General features: G+C 41.5%; 3 protein-coding genes across 5 annotated transcripts in view; 2 read left to right on the top strand and 1 right to left on the bottom strand.

Annotated features, from left to right (window-relative positions):
* stag1a (STAG1 cohesin complex component a) overlaps positions 1 to 3,133 on the top strand; it is a 37,805-nt gene extending 34,672 nt beyond the window's left edge. Inside the window, exons 28-32 of the mRNA XM_077538967.1 lie at positions 81 to 249; positions 321 to 437; positions 1,455 to 1,569; positions 1,652 to 1,732; positions 2,333 to 3,133. Coding sequence (XP_077395093.1) covers positions 81 to 249; positions 321 to 437; positions 1,455 to 1,569; positions 1,652 to 1,732; positions 2,333 to 2,356 — 506 coding nt within the window. The 3' untranslated portion in view covers positions 2,357 to 3,133. The remainder of the gene's footprint in view (positions 1 to 80; positions 250 to 320; positions 438 to 1,454; positions 1,570 to 1,651; positions 1,733 to 2,332) is intronic.
* Positions 3,134 to 3,549: 416 nt separating this feature from the next.
* pccb (propionyl-CoA carboxylase subunit beta) lies at positions 3,550 to 12,942 on the bottom strand. 2 transcript variants are annotated; one of them, XM_077539748.1, is made up of 15 exons: positions 12,156 to 12,277; positions 11,390 to 11,690; positions 10,606 to 10,725; positions 10,455 to 10,523; positions 10,164 to 10,220; positions 9,982 to 10,095; positions 7,911 to 8,021; positions 7,594 to 7,702; positions 7,384 to 7,504; positions 7,136 to 7,217; positions 5,737 to 5,860; positions 5,445 to 5,653; positions 5,198 to 5,296; positions 4,778 to 4,877; positions 3,550 to 4,038 (listed from the first exon to the last, which is right to left on the bottom strand). In XM_077539748.1, the coding sequence occupies exons 1-15, from the start codon at positions 12,260 to 12,262 to the stop codon at positions 3,917 to 3,919; spliced, it is 1,845 nt and encodes a 614-aa protein (XP_077395874.1). In that variant the 5' UTR covers positions 12,263 to 12,277; the 3' UTR covers positions 3,550 to 3,916. The 2 variants fall into 2 exon arrangements, 1 of the variants encoding a protein (XP_077395874.1); XR_013287682.1 differs by having other exon boundaries at positions 3,990 to 4,038; positions 5,429 to 5,653; positions 12,156 to 12,942.
* On the top strand, positions 12,932 to 22,712 carry msl2a (MSL complex subunit 2a). Of its 2 annotated transcripts, none has more exons than XM_077539747.1 (4): positions 12,932 to 13,876; positions 15,231 to 15,542; positions 15,835 to 16,958; positions 18,000 to 22,712. In XM_077539747.1, exons 1-4 carry the CDS (start codon positions 13,735 to 13,737, stop codon positions 18,303 to 18,305), a joined length of 1,884 nt encoding a protein of 627 aa, XP_077395873.1. In that variant the 5' UTR covers positions 12,932 to 13,734; the 3' UTR covers positions 18,306 to 22,712. The 2 variants fall into 2 exon arrangements, with proteins under 2 accessions (XP_077395873.1, XP_077395872.1); XM_077539746.1 differs by having other exon boundaries at positions 12,933 to 13,876; positions 15,231 to 15,551.
* The last annotated feature ends 18 nt before the right edge of the window (positions 22,713 to 22,730 follow it).

Below are 22,730 nucleotides of genomic sequence, written 5' to 3'. Positions count from 1 at the left end.
ACAAAAAATAAATAAATAAATAAAATATATATATATCGATGTTCATCAAATTCACGTCGACTTCCTCCCGATAATCGCAGAGGAGAGCAGCGTGGAGGGCTCATGGCTGATGCGCAACGACACCTTGCAGACACCCGGCGCGCTGCAAACCCCTCAGCTCACCTCAACCGTCCTCCGAGAAAACAGACCGGCGGAGCACATGCCGGACCCTGACTCGGAACCCGGCTCGGAGAACGACTTTGTGCACAAGTGAGCGCGGACGCCGGCCTTCCGGGATCTTTTCGCCCGTCTGTTTTGAACACCACACTTGCTGCCTTCAGCCCTCAGATGCAGATGTCGTGGCTCGGCCAGCAGAAGATGGAGGAGGTGAACAGGAAGGACCGGGCGGCCATGAACTACATCAAGTCGCGCAGCAATCAGGGTGTCCGGCAGACCGTGTAAGTTGGACTATGAAATCATCTTGGCGAACAAGCCACATGCTGCTTCACCAACGATTGTATGATCGATTCAACGTGAAATCATGCACCTGACGTCACATTACAGTGTTCCACCATTTATCGCGAGTGTTGCGTTCCAAAAAATACCCGTGATAATAGAAATCTGCATTTTTATTTATTTTTTTAATTCCTATTAATTATATATATTTTTGTTTGTTTTTTTCGTTTTGGTGTGATTTTTACTTTATGATAAATGCTTTTACATTTATCATGTTCTTTTTTCATTTACATTCATTTTTTGTTCCATTAAGTGTGTTTTATTATTATTATTATTATTATTATTATTTACTTGTTATACAGCACAGTATATTTTTCTTTCATTTGTTTTTGTTTTTGTTTTTTTGGTATGATTTTGTTTATTATGAATGCTTTTTCATTCATCATTTGTTTTTTGTTTCTTTTTCATTTACAGTCATTTATTTCCTTTTTTAAATTATTATTATACAGCAGAGTATATATTTTTTCATTTATGTTTTTTCGTTTTGGTATGATTTTTACTTATGATAAATGCTTTTACATTAATTTTTTCCATTAAAATTATGTTTTTAATGTACTTATTATACAGCACAGTATTTTTTTTTCATTTGTTTTTTCATTTTGGTATGATTTTTAGTTTATTATGAATACTTTTTCGTTCATCATTTGTTTTTTTTCATTTACAGTCATTTTTTCCCATTAAAAGTTTTTTTTTTTTTTTTTTAAATTATTATACAGCACAGTTTATATTTTCTATCTGGAATGCAACGTCGTGTAGCGACAGGACAGACACCGTTGGTAAGGTCTCATCAAGATGAATCTGCGGATGCCCGTATGTCCCCGGTCGGACGTGCTAAGACGAAAAATAAAATAAAATAAATGAACCTGCGATAAACGAGGGAACACTGTATACATCTTTAGAACAGCGTATTTAAGGCGTCAAATGTTCTGTGATGGTTACGTGATTGCGCTTGGCTTCAGACGCGGGCTGATGGAGGATGACGCCGAGCCCATCTTCGAGGACGTGATGATGTCATCGCGAGGCCAACTGGAGGACATGAACGAGGAGTTCGAAGACACCATGGTCATCGACCTGGTCAGTGACGAACCACGTTCGCTTCTTCTTTTGTCTTGATGAACGTTTGAGTTATGTATTGATCTATTTCAAACCCTGCCAGCCGCCATCGAGGAACAGACGCGAGCGAGCGGAACTAAGACCGGACTTCTTTGACTCGGCAGCCATGATTGAGGACGAGTCGGTAAGCAATCCGTACAGTGTCTTGTCAGGGATGAGCAACTTAAATGCACATGGGAATATACACTTCCTCACTGGATGTCTGATAAAAAAAATGCTGTTTTAAATATGGACAAAATATAATTTAATATATTATGTTTTTGATGATACATTTCTTAATGCATGTATAAATGATGCAAACAATAAAATAATCACATACTATATTTTTTCCACAGTGCAAAGGGGTTTCTTGCAAAAAAAAAAAAAAAAATCGGTACATACTACTACTAAAAAGTACCGTCTTCGGTACCCATCCCCTAGTCATTATGGATGTGCACCTAACCTATCTCAATACATGGTCTACGGCACGATTCAAGGACGGTACACTTTAAAGTAAAATGTTCAATTCGATGTGCTCACATCTTTTGAAGCAAAAACCCTTTTCATGACTCAAATCGGGTTTCGTCAAAGAAAGCTAACTAATCACACGAATTAAGTTTTAAACAAGTGTTGGAATATTTTTTTTTTTTGTGTGTGGACACTAATTTTAAGGGGTTCGCGTTCGCATCCAATATTTTCATGAATATTTTTGTGACCTTTTTTCTTCGTTTGTGTGTCTTTACAGGGCTTCAGCATGCCCATGTTCTGATGACAATGGCTAAAAAAAAAAAAAAAAATCTGAATAGAAATTACGCCTTCTGATCAGGAAGTAAACAGACAGCTGTGGTAGGGGTTGGGTCCACGTGAGCTGTCAATCACTCTTTTCCCGAAGAAGGTATCGTACAAGTACTTCACCTCTGGACACCTGGTCCACCTCTTCTTCCTCCCGGGACAGTTTGAAAAAAAAGTGTTGGCCAGGTGTTCCGCTCTGTACAGCCCCGTGCCCTTCCCCCTTCCTTTTCCCTCGTGCACTTTGGTCCATCTGCATCAGTTCAAAGAGTGGACGTCAACTCTACATGTTCTATATCTGTGCTCTTATCACTCCTCCCACCATCCCGTTCCAATCTCGGAGTTACTCTGCACACAAATAACGTTTTTTTTTGTAAAGTCAAAACACAAGAAAAAGACATTTCTAATTCTGTAGCTTTAGTACGAAAAGTTTTAAAATCAAGTGTTTGTTTGTACAGTGTTTTTCTTCTCGAATGTGTATTCTTCTCATTTGTTGCCAATTGGTGGCCTACATACATTTTCTTCCAGTTCTTCTTCCCCGTCTTACTTTTTGTTTTTTTTTTCCCTCCCTCCCTCACGGCTTCAGTATTTGCTGTCGCTCCCTCGCCGCTGCAGACAGTGTTCGATTTCGTGTCGGTGCATCACGTATGTCGTTTGAATGTGTCTTCGGATTTTGCTTGTGTAAATATCACAGACGGTCCGCGGAGCCCTAACATGCTCTAAAAAGCCTCTTTTTTTTTTTTTTTTTTTTTTTATTTTTTTTTTTTTTTTTTTTTTTTTTTTTTTCTGTCGACCTTCAATTGTTTTTATTAAAATAAAATGTGTATTCAATTTATGGAGTCATTTTTGCACCAAAAAACAAAAACATCTGGAAATTCTTTTACACTGTTAGTCATGGTTTTTGGACTTATTTTTTTCTTTCTAAAATTATCTCTGAAAAAAGAAGACACTTTAACCCTTAAATCTGATATATATAGGTCATGTAGTGACATTTTGGAGAAAATCATGCCAATAGAAACACGCTCAAGTAAAACCTGTCAATACCCTTTATTCAAATCTGTCTTGAAGAGTCCTTAAATCAACGCCAGACACACCCAAGTCAGATTGTAGAGAAAATTACTGTGTAATAAAACTGCAATTAAGGTAAACTACTCATCAGCCTTTAAAAACTGATAGAACGTGTCGCCCAGTTTATTTGTATAAAAAAAAAATCCAAGGTGAGTGGCCAAATCAGAGGGTTTACTTTCAGTAGTTTTCCATCTTGTCGCTTACTCAAAATTCTTTTCATATTTCATCCCCTTCATGAGGCCCAATTAGGAGAGAAAAAAAAAGCCTGTTTTGTTAAAGTCCATTATTTATTGTATTGCAATTAAAAAGGCACCATTTCTTCTTGACCTAAATCCAAAACATGAGGAGTGAAGTTGAAGATGAGAAAAAAATCTAAATAACAATATAAATGAAATCCATCGTTGATAATGACAAGAATGTCATTGTACAGATGTAATTTGGGGTTGACTTGCTTGGGGGGGACTTTTTTACACTACAGAGGAATGTTGGCGTGCTTCTTCCAAGGGTTGACCTGCTTCTTGCTGGCCAGCACTTCCAGGTCTCGGCAAATCCTTTTGCGTGTGGTGGATGGCTCGATGATGTCGTCCACGAAACCTGCCGTACAAGTAAGACAGAGTTGGTGTTCCAGAGAGGGGCATTAATAAAAAAAAATAATAAATAAAATAAAAATAAAAATAACCATGTTCACATAATACTACAATATATGTAATTACCAGGAAAAATAACTAAATATTACAAAGATCAGCAATAGCATACAAAGTTTCCATAAATTTACTACACAAAAACTTTTCAAATATGAATAAAAACAAAAATCGTTGTCCAAATTATTTAGTATAAAGTCAACAAAAAATGTTAATCATGGTCAACAAATAAAAATAAAATTATCTAAAATATTAATTTGATTTAATATCCCAAAAAAAATAGTAAATTTAAGATTTTAAATGTTTATTTAAATATTTGTATTCACTTTTTTAAAATATTTTTTAATTATAGTAAAGATAAAAATGTAGTTCAAAAATGGCTGTTTATCGCTAAAACTAAATCTAAATAAAAAGTATTACTGTCCACTAATAAAAAAAAATCACGATTTTCAAAATTACCGTTACTCAGTAGTCCTTAAAAAATATATTATTCCATAATCATAGAAAAAAAAAGTATGAATTTGATACAGCATCCTGGATTTTTTTTTTTTTTTTTTTTAAGACCATTTACAAGGATTTTCCCATTAAATGTTCATGATATCACACGCCTTGTTCTAATAATAATGAATAATAATAATAATAAATAAATAAATAAAAACTAGTAAGAAGAAAGTGCCTAAGTTAGGCGGCACCTCTGACTGCAGCGGGGAAAGGATTTGCAAACTTGTCGACATATTCCGCTTCAGCCTCTGCCTGGTTCTCCTTCCCTCTGAAGATGATCTGAACGGCTCCCTAACATACAAGTACAAGTGGATATTCAAACAAAAAGTCTACACACCCCGGTTCAAATGTGAGTCTTTTTGTGCTATATAAAAGGAGACCACAATAAATCATTTCAAACGTTTTTCCACCTCAAAATTATACCAATGATTTGGACAATTTTTTATTTTTTTATTTTTTTATTTTTTAAGTGTGTGCACCGCTCTAAGAATGCTGCTGTGTTCAGAATTCACCATAAATAGGAGTCAACACACTATCACCATTTTTAAGGTTTTCTGATTAATTAACCACAAATATCGTTCGGAGGTTCTAAGTAGTAGATGGATTCGTACCTTGGCACCCATGACGGCCACCTCAGCCGTGGGCCAAGCGTAGTTGACGTCTCCTCTCAGGTGTTTGGAGCTCATCACGTCGTACGCGCCACCGTAAGCCTGCAACCGAGCACATTTTACGTTTAATGTGCCAAGAAATTGAAAAAAATGATCAAAAATACTGAACTTATGTCCTCCCTTAAGAAACTTAAAACTTGAATCTAAATCCAAATGAACCAACATAAACGTTACTATTTGGTGGCACCACCTTCCTGGTGATGACGGTGATCTTGGGCACGGTGGCCTCTGCGAAGGCGAACAGCAGCTTGGCTCCGTGGCGGATGATGCCGCCGTACTCCTGAGACGTTCCCGGCAGGAAGCCCGGAACGTCCACGAAGGTCACGATGGGAATGTTGAAGGCGTCGCAGAAGCGCACGAAGCGCGCGCCCTTCACCGACGAGTTGATGTCCAGGCAACCTGAGCGCCAAAAAAAAAAACGCAAATATTCCAAACGGAAGCTCCTCGTATGAGGTTACGTGCGGCGGGCGAAGTTGACTCACCAGACGCCACTTTGGGCTGGTTTCCCACCATGCCCACCGTGCGCCCGTTCAGGCGGGCGAATCCCACCACGATGTTTTTGGCGTAGTCGGGCATGATCTCGAAGAATTCTCTCTCATCCGCTATCTAGAAAAGGAGGCAAAAAGTACTCACACTCTAGTCTACAGAATCAAAACTTTTGGGGCTTTCATTCTAATATTTTCAAAGTATGATTTGCGCATGAGTAGAGATGTGCACATACATTTTGGGGTGCGAGCCGGCTCGATCACGGTTTTTGGAAATAGAGCTGCTGGCTGCTTCGCAAATTTATAAATATACAAAATGCCTAATATAGTGAAGAACAATTGGCAGTGGTGTGTTAAGTAGAAACATATGGAGGACCAAAATTTCCAAAATTCAAAATAAATAAATGACTAAAAGTGAAATAAAAAATAATTACAAAATTAAATACAAATATATTTATTTATGTTTATATTTTTTATTCTTTTTATTTCCATTTATATTTATTTTTTGATATAATTTTTGAAGAATTTTTTATATCCATTTTTATTTTCACTTTTAGTCTTTATTAATTTGTTTACTTGGTCATTATTTATTTTGAATTTTGTAAGTTTTGGTCCTCCATAGAAGTGGGTATTTTTGTTTAAAAAAAAAAAAAGTGCTGCTTCAACTCCTTCACTATCTAAAAAGTACAGATGCTGTGCTCAAAAGTAAAAAGTAGAAATGAACAAAAAAAATAATTGCTGGAATAACGAGGGCCCGACGGCCAATCAGCCAATTTTACCTCTTAGAATCTGTGGGGAATTTTGTATTGCAAATTTTTTTTTGCAATTTATTTATTTATTTTAACACATTACAACATAAGACAAAAACGGCATTCACACTTTGTCCCCCAACAATTTTTTTTCCCGATTTTTCCTTTCTGTTGCAAGTTAAAAAAAAACAAAAAACAAAACTGAAGAACAAAGTATTCTAAAAGAGTCAAATAATCTAGCTGTAATTCATATGTTTATTGAAGTAAGAATTATGGGACCAAAAAACAAAACAGCTTATTATATTCAATTATTTAAAATGAACTGGCTCATTAATCAGTTATCAGAATTTTAATCTCCCAAGTATCGGAATCTGTCTAAATAAAATCTGTATAAATCGGGCTCAAATCATAACTGAAAAAATACAACAGCCTATTTTGACTATAAGTCAAAACTTTAAATATGTTTCATATGTAGAGATGATGTAAAAAGTCATCATAAAAATAACTACTAAAAATCAAATTACAGATACCTGAAAATCTACTTAGCACAGAATAAACTCCAAATACTTTTTTGTATCCCACAGTCGCAGGAAAACTGTCCCTTTTATTTGCTATGATCCTGTCACGTTGTTGATTTGACCACTTACAGCGTGGATGATGTCCAACATGTCGTAGGCCTTCGTCGACTCAAACGGGACGATGGCGTCCAACAAAGGGACCAAACGATCGCTAAAATAACCACAGACAATAAAGTAAAATCAAGCATTTTCCATTAGGGCCAATTGCGGCAGAGTAAAAAAAAAAAAAGTTTCATTGGGAAAACTCTCTTATGATCCACAAATTTGTGGCCCACGAATTCTACCTAGCAACAACATTGAGTGCAAAAAAAAACGACCTGGAGTCGTGACACTCCTTGACAGGTGCCGCGTCCCGATTGCTGAGCGGCAGGAAGTTGAAGAAGTGGCGCAGGTGCAGCAGAGCTTCCACGTCGTCCTCGAACGCCCGGTGCGCCACGCCTACAAGTGGGAGGGGCAGGAACCAACGCAACCAACACTCACAATTTTTCCATAGTCAGCGGTTGATGAGAAACACGCCGTCAACTGACCGGACACGCTGGTGTGCGTCTTGGCTCCGCCCAGCTCCTCCTGAGTCACGTCTTCGTTGGTGACGGACTTGACCACGTCGGGACCCGTGATGAACAGGTACGACGTGTCCTGTGTGTACATGCTAGCAGTTAGCATCAGTTCAATTTACTACAAAAAGAGATACAGGTATTATTTACATTTAGAAGTAGAAGCGATGACATAACTATTATTATTAAATAGTGTATTTGGGCGTCAAGTACTCATTTGCACAATGAAGCACGAATTCAAACAAAATAAAACAACTGGCCAAGCCAAAGGAGCACATGACCTCGCTCACCTTGACCATGAAGGTGAAGTCGGTCAGCGCCGGCGAGTAGACGGCGCCGCCCGCGCACGGTCCCATAATGAGCGAGATCTGAGGGACCACCCCGGAAGCCATCACGTTCCTCTGGAAGGATCCCACACATAAATCACGTCAAAAAAATAAAATAAAAATAATACATAAAACAGAAATGTATCATCACGTAAGACTGCAATGTATCCCCCCAATGGTGTATGGCGTTCCACAGGGTTCAATTTTGGGGCCGCTGCTGTTTTCATTGTATTTGCAGCCCCTCCTAACTGGCGCCCGTTGGAGGGAGCACATAACGCTAATCATTAAAAAAATATTTTTCCCATGAATATTTGCACAAAAATTTGGACCATACATGATTTATTGGTGGCATTTATTTTTTATATTTGACACTTTTATTTGATACATACTTTATTGAATAGGGGTGAGAACCTCTGGGTACCTCACGATACGATATGCGATGCGATACAAGGCTCACGATAACGATTATCTCACAATATGACGATAGCGCGATTATCGATATTGGTCAGGTCATAAATCAATGATAACTCTATGATAAAACTAAGACATTAACTGATGTTTTTTTTCCAATGAGAGAATCATTTCTTTTTTGTACCATCACTGAAACACTATTAAAACTGGTGTCTTCTTCACAGTGAGCATTTTAGTTTTTTTTTGTTTGTTTTTTTAACAAATACAAATGTCTTCTTAACTTTCTGTCAACAAATTTGTGTCTTTCTTAAACACCGCCATGCAACATGTCAATTACATAGTCAATTGTTTCATTTTATAAACTGACATTTTTTTGGGGTGTAATATTGCAAAAATAAATAAATAAAATTACTTAAATCCAATTAAATCAATATTAATATTCTTCAAAAATTGTGCTTCAAAACGTCAAAACATAAAATATGTTTTAAAATTGAAGCTATAATAGAAATGTATACAAAATGGAGTCACTTGCTGGACAGATAAATGTCTTCCACAAGTATAAGTAAGCTGATGAGTCTTCTTCGCCTGAAGACTTCCGTACATTTCCCCACCACTCTTATGAGGCGCTCCCCCTAGCGGCCCGTCAAGGAATTGCTCAATAAATAATGAAAAATGGAGCCGTTATAGTGGCTGTATATTAACTACAAATATCGCCACACTTGCGTAAGGTGTATCGGGATACAAAGTATCACGATACTGATATATCGTCACATATATTTTCTTTATTTTTTTACATTTCATTTTTATGACTTTTACAAGTATATATACAATTTTCCATAAATGAGCTTAAAAAAAATTCACGTTATGAAAATGTTTTAATACAATTTAAATCATTTTACATTTTTATACATTGGACTACATAAAATGACCTTAATACTACATATATATCTCAACAAATTGTCAAATTATGGTCTTTTTATTTCTTTGCTTTTAAAATGTTTTTAAATCTTTTGTTTGTAAATGTGTTGAAGTGTCAATGTACGGTCCTTTAGTAATTTTACAGAAGCTTCTTTTGTTCTCTTTGCATTGCTTGAATGTTTTTCACTGTTTTGTTTGTAAATGCTTTCAGGTGTTGCCTCGTGTATGAAAATGTGTGATATAATGATGATGTGCCTTTCCTTATAAATATGTCAACTATTCATTTATGTTGGATTAACTCTTTGACTGCCAAAAACGTTTAATAACGATTGGTAAAATCACAATGTATGCTGCCATAAACGTGAATTGACGTCATCTGTTTTTTTTGTTTTTTTTTCTTAAATGGACAGAACAACGTCTAAGTGCAGCGCTGTCTGGTCAATGGGTTGTGGAATCAAAAACACCAACTAACTATGGCCAACAGATGGCAGCATTGTGTCTCTTTTCAATGGGCTCCTGGTGCATGGAATTACAATAAAATGTGACGGAATCTGATGGAATCTGATGAATGCTCGTAATTGGCGAAATGGCACTGTGGAGTTTTTTTTTTTTTTTTTTTTTTTTTTTTTTCATAACGTGTGGCAGTAAAAGAGTTAACATCGGACTTGTCTTGTGAGGTGTCTCGAGTGGCGTTCGTTCACTTCACCAGGAATATGTCTGCGTATCCCGCCAGAGACTCGACGCCCTCTTGGATGCGAGCGCCTCCGGAGTCATTGAGTCCGATGACGGGCGCGCCCACCAACATGGCTTGGTCCATTATCTGAACAACAACAACAAGACGCACATGTAACCAACGACAACACGCCGTCCGCTTGAAATCATCCCTACCTTGCAAATCTTCTGCGCGTGAGCTCCGGACAAACTGCCGCCAAACACGGTGAAATCCTGAAAAGCCAACAGCAGGTTATGTTAAGGACTCATAAACCTCTCTTTTTTTTTTTCTTTTTGATCAAATTACAATAATAAGGAAATACACATTTAACAATAAATAACATGTATTTTTCATTATTCTATTAATTTCAACATTTAAAAAAATATGTATACATTTATGTACACTATATGCCACAAATAGGTAATTGAGCTAAAATGAACACGATAAAAAGCGATGACGCGAGTCACCTGACTGAAGACGTACACCAGGCGGCCATTGATCCTGCCGCTTCCCGTCACCACGCTGTCACCGGGGAACTGCAGGCGGAAGACAGGAGGTGACGTCACACACATTCAGGAAGAGGAAGCTGATGATAATGATGACGACGACGACCATCACCTTGTTGTGATCCTGCTCCATGCCGAAGTCGGAGCAGCGGTGTTCCACGAACATGTCCGTCTCGGAGAAGGAGTCGGCGTCCAGCAGGAGCTCCACTCGCTCTCGAGCCGTCAGCTTGCCCTTGTAAGACCACATTTGAGCTTTTTATTTGGCTTTTCTGTGATGTCACCACAGAAGCATGAGTGTGGTTTTGTTTTTTTTGTTTTTTTTTTTTTTAAAGAGTGGTGAAGTCACCTTGGAAGTGGAAAACCTGATGAGTGTCAAGCATTTTACTTTGCATTTTATTGGTGGTGTCACCAAAGTATGAAACTTTAAACTCCACAAGTATCTTGAGCGTTTTTTTTTTTTTTTTGGTGATGTCACCACAGAAGTGACCCGAGCCATCAACAATGCTATGCATCACATTTTCACACTAAATTATGTAGTGAATTTGTAGAAGTTCCCCAAGAGACAGCTATAAACGTGACGTCACTACGTCGTCCCAACTCCACGAAGACGTAAAAGTTATTCTTCAAATTATTTTTGATTGGAATTGACAATTATTTTAAGTCTCTTAAATTTGTAACGAACAAGAAATGTCATTTAATCATTAATATGCGTGCATAATTATTTAAAAAAAAAAAACTCATAGAGCTACCTGAATGTTGTTTTCCCCCTCTGTTTATAATTTTTATTTTATTTTATGTGATTTGTGTAAATTGGATTGACGTCTTTGAAATATTCTTCAATGTTAAATAATGTTTTGTTTTGTTGTTTTTTTTTAAAACGTAAAAGTTATTGTCACCCGTTTGTGTTGCGCGTCGATCCTCTTCTGACCTCCCCCGACCAGCGCCGCCTGACGTTTCTTCTCAATGCGCTCCCTCACGGACAGGTGGCTGACCGAGTAGCATCGGTTCGTCGGGAGCGGCGGCGCGCCATGTTTGACCGCCGCCAGACTCCTGAACGACAGCCGCAAGCCGTCGAAAAATCCGCGGCTTCCCCGAGCAACACTGTAGGCCGCCATCATGGCTGCGCGTGCATCTCCGGTGACAGAAGGCGAGCCGAAAACAGGGTCATATGAGCCAATGGGAAAGGAGAGGTGTTCTCTGTCAACCAATTGGATTTAAGGAGAGAGGCGGAAAAGGCGGGACATAATATTGACGTTGTTATATTTTATCTTATTGTATTTATTTTTTTTAATGAGCCATATACACATCTGAGCATATTGTAAGAAATTCTATGTCATTCTCGTCTTTGTAATAATCGTTTTAATATTAGTTTATGGTCTGCTTAAGTTAAAAAACTAGGGGCAAAAAGACTAATTATTTGACACGTTTTACGACGTTCGTCTGCAAGTTCCGTACGTGCCTTCGTGGCGGCCATGTTGGAAGGGACAACTTATCATCAAAGGGAATGTTTTGACATTGAAATTAAGTAATAACCTGCTCATTTCTCTATCAATTTTCACTACGTTTATCATTTAATCACTGGCAAAACGAGTACTATCAACAGAACATTTGAAGAAAAGATTCTGTGGATAAAACATTAAAAAGTGGCAACTTCCTGGATACTGCTGAGGTCCCTTTGAGCAAGGCTCTCCCCCAATCTCCCAGCTCAAACAGTGTAGCACCGTTTGCGTGCCAGTTTCACTCTGACATCTCTTCTTAAATGCCTGCATGTGTGTAATGTGGTACGCTTTATGGTGTGCAACGCAAATATATAACAATCGTGTGTGAATAATTAAATTTAATGACACATAATTAAATTGAGTACAAGAATGTCTTTGTTACTGTAACAGACAACATAGTTGAATGTACATTTTCCTATGGTGCCACCACACAATAAAATGAATAAACTGACATAGTAATAAATAACAAAAGCAGTGCGGTGGCACGGTGATTGAGTGGTTAGCACGTCTGCCTCCCAGTTCTGAGGACTCCGGTTCGAGTCCAGGCTCCGGCCTTCCTGGGTAGAGTTTGCATGTTCTCCCTGTGCCCGCGTGGGTCTTCTCCCGGTACTCCGGTTTCCTCCCACATTCCAAAAAACATGCTTGGCAGGTTAATTGGGCGCTCCGTATTGTCCCTAGGTGTGGTTGTGAGTGAGGATGGTTGTTCGTCTCTGTGTGCCCTGTGATTGGCTGGCAACCAGTCCAGGGTGTCCCCCGCCTACTGCCCAGTCAGCTGTGATGGGAGCCAGCGACCCTTGTGAGGAATAAGCGGTCAAGAAAATGGATGGATGGACAGTTATAAAAACAGTGCGCAAGCACACCCGAAGGGGGCGCTGTGACGAGACAGGAGCTTTTCATCTCACTTCCGCCTCCCAAAACTGTAACCACGGTAACTTGACCAAGTCTCGCGTGAGTTCCGTTCGCGTCGGGCGAGAAAAGCGATATCTATGGAGAGAGGGGCTTGATGCGAGGAAGTGCAAATCAAATGATTGATGAATTTTTCAAAAGGCACAGCGAGCTTCATGTGTCCTTTCGCCGGCTGGCCGTTACGCTTAGACCGCACGGAAGAAGCCACCACCGCGGCATCAACTAAACATCCAGACCCACCCTGTCTACAAGGCAGCCCGGAGGGAATTTGCACATTTCCGATAGCTCTTATTTTTTGGGGGGAGCTAACGATGCTAACTTTTAGCTTTGTTTACATGGAGCGCGCGCCTCATACTTGGTAGCTAACTTCCAAGCAAGTCTCTTTAACCACCAAAAGTAATAAACCAACGTTCATTTTTGACCACGTTCAAGCGACTTTTTAGTGGAAATATTTAACGTATGGCCCAGTCGAGCGACTTATCGCGCGAGGCGACGAGCCGCCGACAACATCGCGAGCTAGCTAGCAAGCTAAGCTAACAGGATAGCCTCCGTTAAATAATGCTAACTCTTTGAAAATGGCTCTACAGCTACAAGGTTCGCCCAGCCGGTTGGAGTAATAATGTGAGGAATTATGACGACGTGCGAACGAGCGTTTCCATCAAAGAGCGTTGATATTTCTATATTTTAGATCTAAATGGCTTGCTGCCTACAGGCTACTCTGACACTGGACTGATACAATAAGCGTCAAATATCCCCTGTGCTTCGTTTGGATATAACCCCTTCCACGCACCGACCCACACCAGGTTCCCCAATCCCTTTCCCCCAGTGAGGCGGCGATGAACCCGGTCAACGCGGCTGCCCTGTACGTGTCCGCCAGCCGGGCTGTGCTGCAGTGCGACCCGCGGCAGCCGCACACCTTCTCGGACATGTACACGCTGCTACCCTTCTTCCGTCAATCGCTGGCTTGTCTCGTCTGTGGTAAGTGCCACTGTGATGATCATCGTAATATCGCCTCTTATTTATACTGCGGGGTGGGCGTGTATGTGTGTGTGTGTGGCAGCGCTTGATACAATTTGTCGTCGCCCTGGCAACCGAGGCCGAGCCCCTGTCATGTACCATGTCATGCTGAATATAGCGGTATCGATATTATTGCGATATTTAACATGTGCCTAAAGAAATGAGTTTTTTTATTGTCTAATGAAAGAATACTTTTTTTCATGCAACATTTAGCAAACTCAATATATTCTTAGTTTCTGGAGTAGATTGTAAAAACGCTACAATCAGCCGCTGTCATAAGTGCCGATACCTTCAAATAAGACACTCGTCCATCCCTATATTGTAGTAAAATACTTTTTTTTTTGGGGGGTTGATTCATTTTGGTTGGTTAATAGACTTTATTTGTGTATTTTTATCCATCTGATCGGTGCAGTACACATTTTCTTATCACATCTTATATCTTCATAAAACATGAAAAGTTAAAGTCATAAATCCACAGGTTAGTTTGCATTGTTGCTTAAAAGACTGCAAGTCACAATGTTTAATAAGTTAACAACTCTAATTGAAGTAGATAAGCTCTTTCAGATTAATTCTTGGTTCATTTCGGCCATTAGGTTTATGTATATAATACATCTGATATTGTTAATTATTGTTATATGTGTATATATAGAGGGGTAAAAAAAATAAAAAATATTTGGCCAAAATCCACGAGGAGGTCTATGGCCAAATACTGTTTCCCCCCACCTTACATATGCATGCTTAATATTAATATTAATATTATGTATATAAACACTAAAAAAATAAAATACTGTGGTGTCTCGGTTCAACCACTAGGAGCACTATGGAGAGGTGTGTCTTGATAAAGCGTATAAATAGGACACAATAAAGAAAAGAAACAAAGGGCAGAGTTGTAGAACAGTGCAAGATAAAACAAAATTATATAGATGTTTAAAAAACAAAAAACTAAAGGTAAACATTAATCCTTTAATGATCATTTGATGTTTGCTGAACTTTAAACTGACTAACCAGTTAAAAACCAACCAAGTCTCCACTTAAATTTGCTGACATCCACGTCACTCACCAAGCCAGGTCCTGCTTTTTAAAGCCATACTCACGCAAAGTCACAGATACTACAGTCGAATAGGAGGATGGTGACCCAAGTGGACAAAAAAAAAATACCTGCATCTTGCATCAACATTATTGTGTTTAATAACTTAAAAAAAAAAAAAAAAAAAAAAAAAAAATTACGGATTACTTGGTAGACTACTCGATTCTATCTTTTTTTTTTTTTAATCTCTGCCGTGTTACTCTGAACGTGCTATTTGCTCTTTTGCAGGCGAACTGGTGCGCGACCCGGTGTCGGCGCCGCACCCCGGCTGCCCGCACCACGTGTGCCTGGGCTGCCGGGGCCAGAAGACGGCGTCGGGGCGGGCCGCTTGCGGGCGCTGTCGCGACGCGGCGGGCCTCCAGGAGGACAAGCAGCTGTCCCTGCTGGTGCGCCTCTACCGGAAGCTGTGCGTCTACGTGGCGCACTCGGCGCTGCTGCCGTGCGTCAGCGCCAACGCCGAGCTGATGGCGCTGCTGGAGGAGGTGCTGCTGGCGCCGGCGGAGGACGCCGAGTTGCCGGACGGCCAAGATTCCTGCGCAAGTATGGAAAGTATGAAGCATGGTTATTATAGTTAGTGGAAATGAACAAAATACAGGGGATCCGTGAGTTAAGGCGTTTTGACTTTACAACGATTATGCCTGGTCCGCCATTTTGGCCCGTCTGCCATTTTGGCTCCACATCCGCCATATAGTCCGCAGTGTTTTCCTCTCATCTGCTAATTACCCCTTAGCTAATGCTAGCGCTTGCGCAACTTGTGGGAGTATCTTGGCTTTTTTGAAATGAAAGAATTTAAAACTATAATGAAAATCCCAAACTATTATAACCCTGGCAGGAACTGAGGACGGCGAGCCCGTTGAGGACGGCGTGCTATTGGACGCTGATCCCGGGGAGGATGGCGAGTTGGCGGATAGTGAGCCGGTGGACGGCGGGCTGGCGGACGACGACTTGTTGGACGGCGTACCTGCCGAGGACGGTGACGTGGAACCGGACGCCTCCCCCGCCGAATCGCCCACCCCCACCGAGGAGCTGCGCGTACCCGCCGCCGAGCTCTACCCAGAGCCGGCGGCATGCAATGGCGCGTTCCTGGAGAGCCTGGAGCCGTCCTCGCCCGAGCTGGAAGTGTGCGAGCTGATGGAGTCGCCGCTGGCTCCGCCCCCTCCGGCGGGCCTGTCAGCGTCCGACACGGCCACCCTGGAGCTGAGTCTCACCACTGGACCTTTCGCTGCCGGCGCCTTCGCCCCCAGCGCCTTTGCTCCGGCGCCGGGCGGCAGGGAGCTGGAGGAGGGCGAGGTTCTTCTCCTCAGTGTGGAGGAGGTCCTCCAGACCCTGGACCCGCTTCAGCCGCCCCCCGACGGGCCGCAGGACCGCCACGCCCACATGTACCTGCAGCTGGACGCCGCTCACAACTATACGCAGCTGCACGCGGCGGACAGGACTCACGTGGCGCTGAGCCCCGCCCCTCTGGTCGCCCCCCTACCCTCCTCGCCCCCCTCCCCGTCGTCTCGGCACAAGCGCAAGCGCTCGCGATCGGAGAGCGACCGCGAGCAGGTGAAGCCGCTCCCCATCGCCTCCATCCTGCAGGGGCCCGCCTCGCCGCACAGCCAGCACGGCGCCCCTGCCGCGCCGCCCCACACCTACTCGTCCCTCTACAACGGGACGCCACCTAAGCTCCCCCGCCACCATCATCACCATCATCACCACCACCACCACAGCAAGGGCTCACGCAAGCACGGCGAGCTGGGAGCCAAGAAGAAGGCGCGCTCGGGCGGCAAGAGCAAAGAGCGTGGCAAGGAGCAGCGGCTGCAGCTGTCCGGCTGCCTGGTGCCCCCCCAGCCGGCGCGGCCCCCCTACAAGAAGCCTGTGGAGAAGAAAGGTTGCAAGTGTGGACGCGCCACTCAGAACCCCTCGGTGCTCACCTGCAGGGGGCAGCGTTGCCCCTGTTACTCCAATCGCAAGGTGAGAATATGATCAGCAAAATGCTTTTGAACTTTTTTCTTTTTTTTTTCTCCTCCAGATATTTACATTTCTTTTATTCTTTTTCTTTAATTTTATTCTAGCTTAAACTGTTATTTTCCCCCAAAAAAGTTTCCAGATATTTTCATTCATTTTGTTCAGATTTTTTTTTTTTCTGTGGTTTTGTATTTTTCATACAGTGTATTTAAAAAAAAAAATCTATTTTCTGATTTTTTTTTCATAGACAAAATTATTTTTAGTCTATAAAACAATACTTTTTTTTTCAATTGATACTGATGTAACACTATTTTTTAAATCTCATGTAATTTATTTTGTTTACTTTTTTCAGTTTTTATTTTTTATTTTTTTTACACTTTTTTTTTAAACACTGTTTTATTCTTGTTTTTTCCAACTCAATGTCAATTTTTCATTCTAGTCCATTGTAGTTTTTTTTTTTTTTTTTTTGGTCCGTTATGTTTTTAAATTTTTAAAAGCATTATCCCTGCTGTACGTTTTTTTTTCTTCTTCACAAAAAACTGTCTCATAAATATTTCATCATCATATTATTTTTGTTTTTTTTATGAAGCTGTTTCTTCCTTTTAAATTTAAATTGTTTTTAATTTAAATGATAAAATATGAACACGTTTTGTTTTCCCAAGAATTAAAATACATTTTTAAATTTTGTAGCTCGTAAAATTTGTTTTACTTCTGTTTCTATGGAATAAAAAGTATGTAAAACATTTTTATTCAGATATGTTTGAAGTGTTAAATATTACCTATATTATTTTTCCATTTTCATAATGCGTTTTTATTTTATAAAGGTTCATTAAAAGTCGTCACTGATACTGATACTCAGTACCGATACCACTAGTACTTTTGATACCGGCCCGATCCCTATTTAAACAGTTTTTCCTGTGTTTATCATTTGAACTTTACTTTTTTTTTTTTTTTTTTTGTCTGTTGAACTTGAGTTAATTTTTTTCAAAAATGTTTTTCATCTGCTTAACCAACCGAATGTTTGTGTTGGCGACCGTGCGTGCGCAGGCGTGCCTGGACTGCATCTGCCGCGGCTGCCAGAACTCGTACATGGCCAACGGCGAGAAGAAGCTGGAGGCCTTCGCCGTGCCCGAGAAGGCGCTGGAGCAGACGCGGCTGACGCTGGGCATCAACCTCACCAGCATCGCGGCGGCGGCCGCCCTGCGCAGCCCGGCGGCCGGCGGCCTCCGCGCCGGCACCCTGCTCAACGTGGCCACGGCCACCGGCGCGCCCGTCGCCACCGCCTTCCTATCGGCGGCCAGCCCGCCCCGCAACCCCGACTACGAGGACAGCCTGGAGCTGCTCATTGGCTGAAGGACCGAGCGGAGGAGGTGGGCTAGATTTTTTTTTCTTTTTTTTTTTCTTTTCCGGTGCTCATTGAATGTTACGGCTGCTCGCCACACCCGGCCTCCTGAATGGGGCGCACTATGGCAGCTGCTCTTCTTCTGTGGTGGAAAATACGCAGTAGTCGGACTAGCGTGGGTGTGCCAAACCCTCTGTTTGATGTATGTTTGTGTGCGTGGTCTCAAATCCCTCCCCACTCCCACATAAAACACGCTCAAAGGCAATATGAAGCCCCCCCCACCAATCTACACCGCCATAGCTCCCTTTTTTTTTTTTTTATCTCGCTGTGCAAGCAACCGTGACATGGAAGCACTTGACTGACATTTAGCGTCGCTAGCACTTAGCGTCATGCGAAATGAACTCCCACGATGCGTTCAAAGACGACAACAACGGGCGGCTGCTTTGAAAAGCCGAGCCACAAGTTGTCTTCACCTTTTTATTGCACCTCCCCCAACAACAAGAGTATTTTTCACACCAAATGAGTTGACGGCGTGAGAGGGAAGAGAAAAGGGCATCAGACTGTGTGAATGAGAGTGCATAATGTGTGTGTATGCATGAGAGTGGTTTTGTGTGTGTATGTATATTCACTGTATGTAACCTATATGTGTGAGAGAAAGAGAATGCATCAGATTGTATTTGAGAGAGGTGAGTAAAAGTACGTTTGTGTGTAAATATATATATATATATATATATATATATATATATATATATATATATATATATATATATATATGTTCATGTGTACATGAGAGATATTGAGTGAGTGTGTTTGTGTAAAAATATGACTGCATCAGGGCTGGGTATCGATTCTAATTTCCTCAATCGATTCGATTTCGATTCCCAAGAGTTCAGTTCGATTCGATTTTGATTTTTTTCCTATTCGATTCACTTCACTTCAATCCGATATGATTAATTATGGAACATCAAGTCTTCTGAAATATCAAGGTCATGATAAAAACGCCACAAACGTTAAATTCCAAATCAAAATTTTGTAGAGGAAGTAACTGTTAAAATGATTTACTGTTACACAAATATTGGCATCAGCAATGATGAGATGAAAATATTTTTTATAATTCTAATTCAATAATTGTAAATATAGATTAAAGATTCTCAATTGTCTGAAACTGCAATATAGTGCTGTAACTATTGAATATGTTTATAATCGATTAATCTTATCAATTATTCAATTGTTTAACTCATTCACTGGCAGCCATTTTATACTGAAGCAACCCCCCGTCGCTCCCGGCTGTTCTACTGGATTTTGACTGATTTTGCAAGGTAAGCCCGCAGAATATTATGTTCTATTGCTATAAAAAAAAAAAAAACATGGAACCTACCAAAAGAAAGAATAGAGTCTCATATTTCATCAAGAAAAAAAAGTGTTTTTCTATCTGTTTCTGTTTTGCAGCAACCACTATTACAATATAGTTAAGTTTCATCATTATTCACAAATCTGCTTAAAACTGGAGAAAAGAGCTTGTTGCAACACGGCTCTGGGTGAGCTCCTATACTCTGCTTCCACCTGCTGGCTGTTTTGGTAATAACTACCAATGCTTCAACCATTCTGTTCAGTTCAGAGGCTGCATCGAAGCCTTCTGTATGCCCTAGCATAAAAAAAACAAAACATAAAAAGCGTATAAATACGTCTTTGGGCCACTGGTAATATTTAAATAGAACATTTTTATACATTTGTGGTAGCAAATTAGTTAATCAACTAATCTGATTAATTTTAATTTTGCATTAAAATGTATTACAAAAGCATTTTTTTCCCCCTCGATTACTGCTTTTTAACCGTGATTGGTGTGTATTTCGTATTTTGTATTCGTATAAATGATTTTTAAAAAAGAGGGGGGTTGATGTACTGTTACCAGTTCGGTCATTTTTTTTCCAAAGTAAAAACAGATGTTTGTAAATGTCTTATTTTGATTAAACAAAGAAGATAGTCAGTCTTTTTTTTTTTTAATTTAGGACGACAGAAATCAATGAACAATTACTGTTGATATGCTGAAATCAGAGGATTTGGGCAATTAAAAAAAAAAAAAAAAGCTCCAAACGATTACTCAATTATTAAATTATTTTTGATTAATTTGGTAATTGATTACTTGTCAATTAATGGATTAATTTTGACAAGAAAATACTTTTAATTCATGTTAAGAGTAAATGTCAAGAAAACGGTAAAATACAAAGTAAATATCAGCTTTTTAAATTTATTTATTTTTTTTAATGGGGAAAAAGATGTTAAAATAAACGATTCATGGCTTTATGAATCGATATCAGGCTCGAAAATTCATCCATCCATCCATCTTCTTCCGCTTATCCGAGGTCGGGTCGCGGGGGCAGCAGCTTTAGGAGGGAAACCCAGACCTCCCTCTCCCCAGCCACTTCAACCAGCTCCTCCGGCGGGATCCCAAGGCGTTCCCAGGCCAGCTGGGGGACATAGTCTCTCCAGCGTGTCCTGGGTCTTCCCCGGGGCCTCCCACCGGTGGGACATGCCCGGAACACCTCCCCAGGGAGGCGTCCAGGAGGCATCCGAACCAGATGCCCGAGCCACCTCAGCTGGCTTCTCTCAACGCGGAGGAGCAGCGGCTCGACTGAGTCCCTCCCGGATGACCGAGCTTCTCACCCTATCTCTAAGGGGGAGCCCGGAAACCCTGCGGAGGAAACTCATTTCGGCCGCTTGTATCCGGGATCTCGTTCTTTCGGTCACGACCCACAGCTCGTGGCCATAGGTGAGGGTCGGAACGTAGATCGACCGGTAAATTGAGAGCTTCGCTTTTTGGCTCAGCTCTTTCTTCACCACAACGGATCGATACAGAGTCCGCATCACTGCAGACGCTGCACCGATCCGCCTGTCGATCTCCCGCTCCATCCTGCCCTCACTCGTGAACAAGACCCCAAGATACTTAAACTCCTCCACTTGGGGCAGGATCTCATCCCCGACCCGGAGAGGACACGCCACCCTTTTCCGACTGAGGACCATGGTCTCGGATTTGGAGGTGCTGATCCTCATCCCAACCGCTTCACACTCGGCTGCGAACCGCCCCAGTGAGAGTTGGAGATCCCGGCTTGATGAAGCCAACAGCACCACATCATCTGCAAAGAGCAGAGATGCAATGTTGAGGCCACCAAACCGGAACCCCTCAACGCCTCGGCCGCGCCTAGAAATTCTGTCCATAAAAGTTATGAACAGAATCGGTGACAAAGGGCAACCTTGGCAGAGTCCAACCCTCACTGGAAACGGATCCGACTTACTGCCGGAAATGCGGACCAAACTCTGGCAACGGTTGTACAGTGACCGAACAGCCCGTATCAGGGGGTTCGGTACCCCGTACTCCCGAAGCACCCCCCACAGGACTCCCCGAGGGACACGGTCAAACGCCTTCTCCAAATCCACAAAACACATGTGGACTGGTTGAGCGAACTCCCACGCACCCTCAAGGATCCTGCTGAGGGTGTAGAGCTGGTCCACTGTTTCACGGCCAGGACGAAAACCACACTGCTCCTCCTGAATTCGAGATTCGACTTCCCGACGGAACCTCCTCTCCAGCACCCCTGAATAGACCTTACCAGGGAGGCTGAGGAGTGTGATCCCTCTGTAGTTGGAACACACCCTCCAGTCCCCCTTCTTTAAAAGGGGGACCACCACCCCGGTCTGCCAATCCAGAGGCACTGTCCCCGATGTCCACGCGATGTTGTAGAGGCGTGTCAACCACGACAGCCCCACAACATCCAGAGTCTTTAGGAACTCCGGGCGGATCTCATCCACCCCCGGGGCCCTGCCTTGGCTCGAAAATTGATTTATTGATTATTTGATTTTGTTGTTTGTTTTTTTAACCCAGCCCTACATGTGTGTCAGTGAGAATGTGAGAGAGCGAGAGCAAGCATAAGGTTGTGTAAAAACAGTTGTGTGAATGAGGGGCGAGAGATTGTGATTGAGAGAACGAATGTGAGTGCCTGTGCGGTTGAGACCGACTATGCGTGATAGAGAGAGAACACTGTATGGGTCCAGCAAGCTGGGGGACCAACAAAACAGTTATTAAAAACCACCCCAAAAAAGAAGAAGAAGAAGAAGAAAAACAAAAAAGACTTGAAAATGAGCGCCGGCGTGAGGTGCGATCCGGCGCATCACTCCAGTGGTAGCAGGCGGGTGACGTCGTAACAATGATCAGCATATATAATGTAACTTTCCCATATGTGTGCGTTGATGTGTCTTTTTGGGCATTACTTGAAGCCGGATTAGTTTTTAGGTTGTCTGTTTTTGTTTTGTTTGTATCGCTCAAAGTGTTTGCGGATGAAAACATTCACTGCCATAACAACATGGACACCATCGGTTAAGACAGACACACGTCAATTAAAGGATAGTTTTTTACTTTTTCACTGGTGTGTGTGCGCGCG

Source organism: Festucalex cinctus, chromosome 12 (genome assembly GCF_051991245.1).
Source record: "Festucalex cinctus isolate MCC-2025b chromosome 12, RoL_Fcin_1.0, whole genome shotgun sequence".
Lineage (NCBI taxonomy): Eukaryota > Metazoa > Chordata > Actinopteri > Syngnathiformes > Syngnathidae > Festucalex > Festucalex cinctus.
Note: the sequence above shows the minus strand (reverse complement) of the source record. Positions and strands in the feature narration are given on the sequence as shown.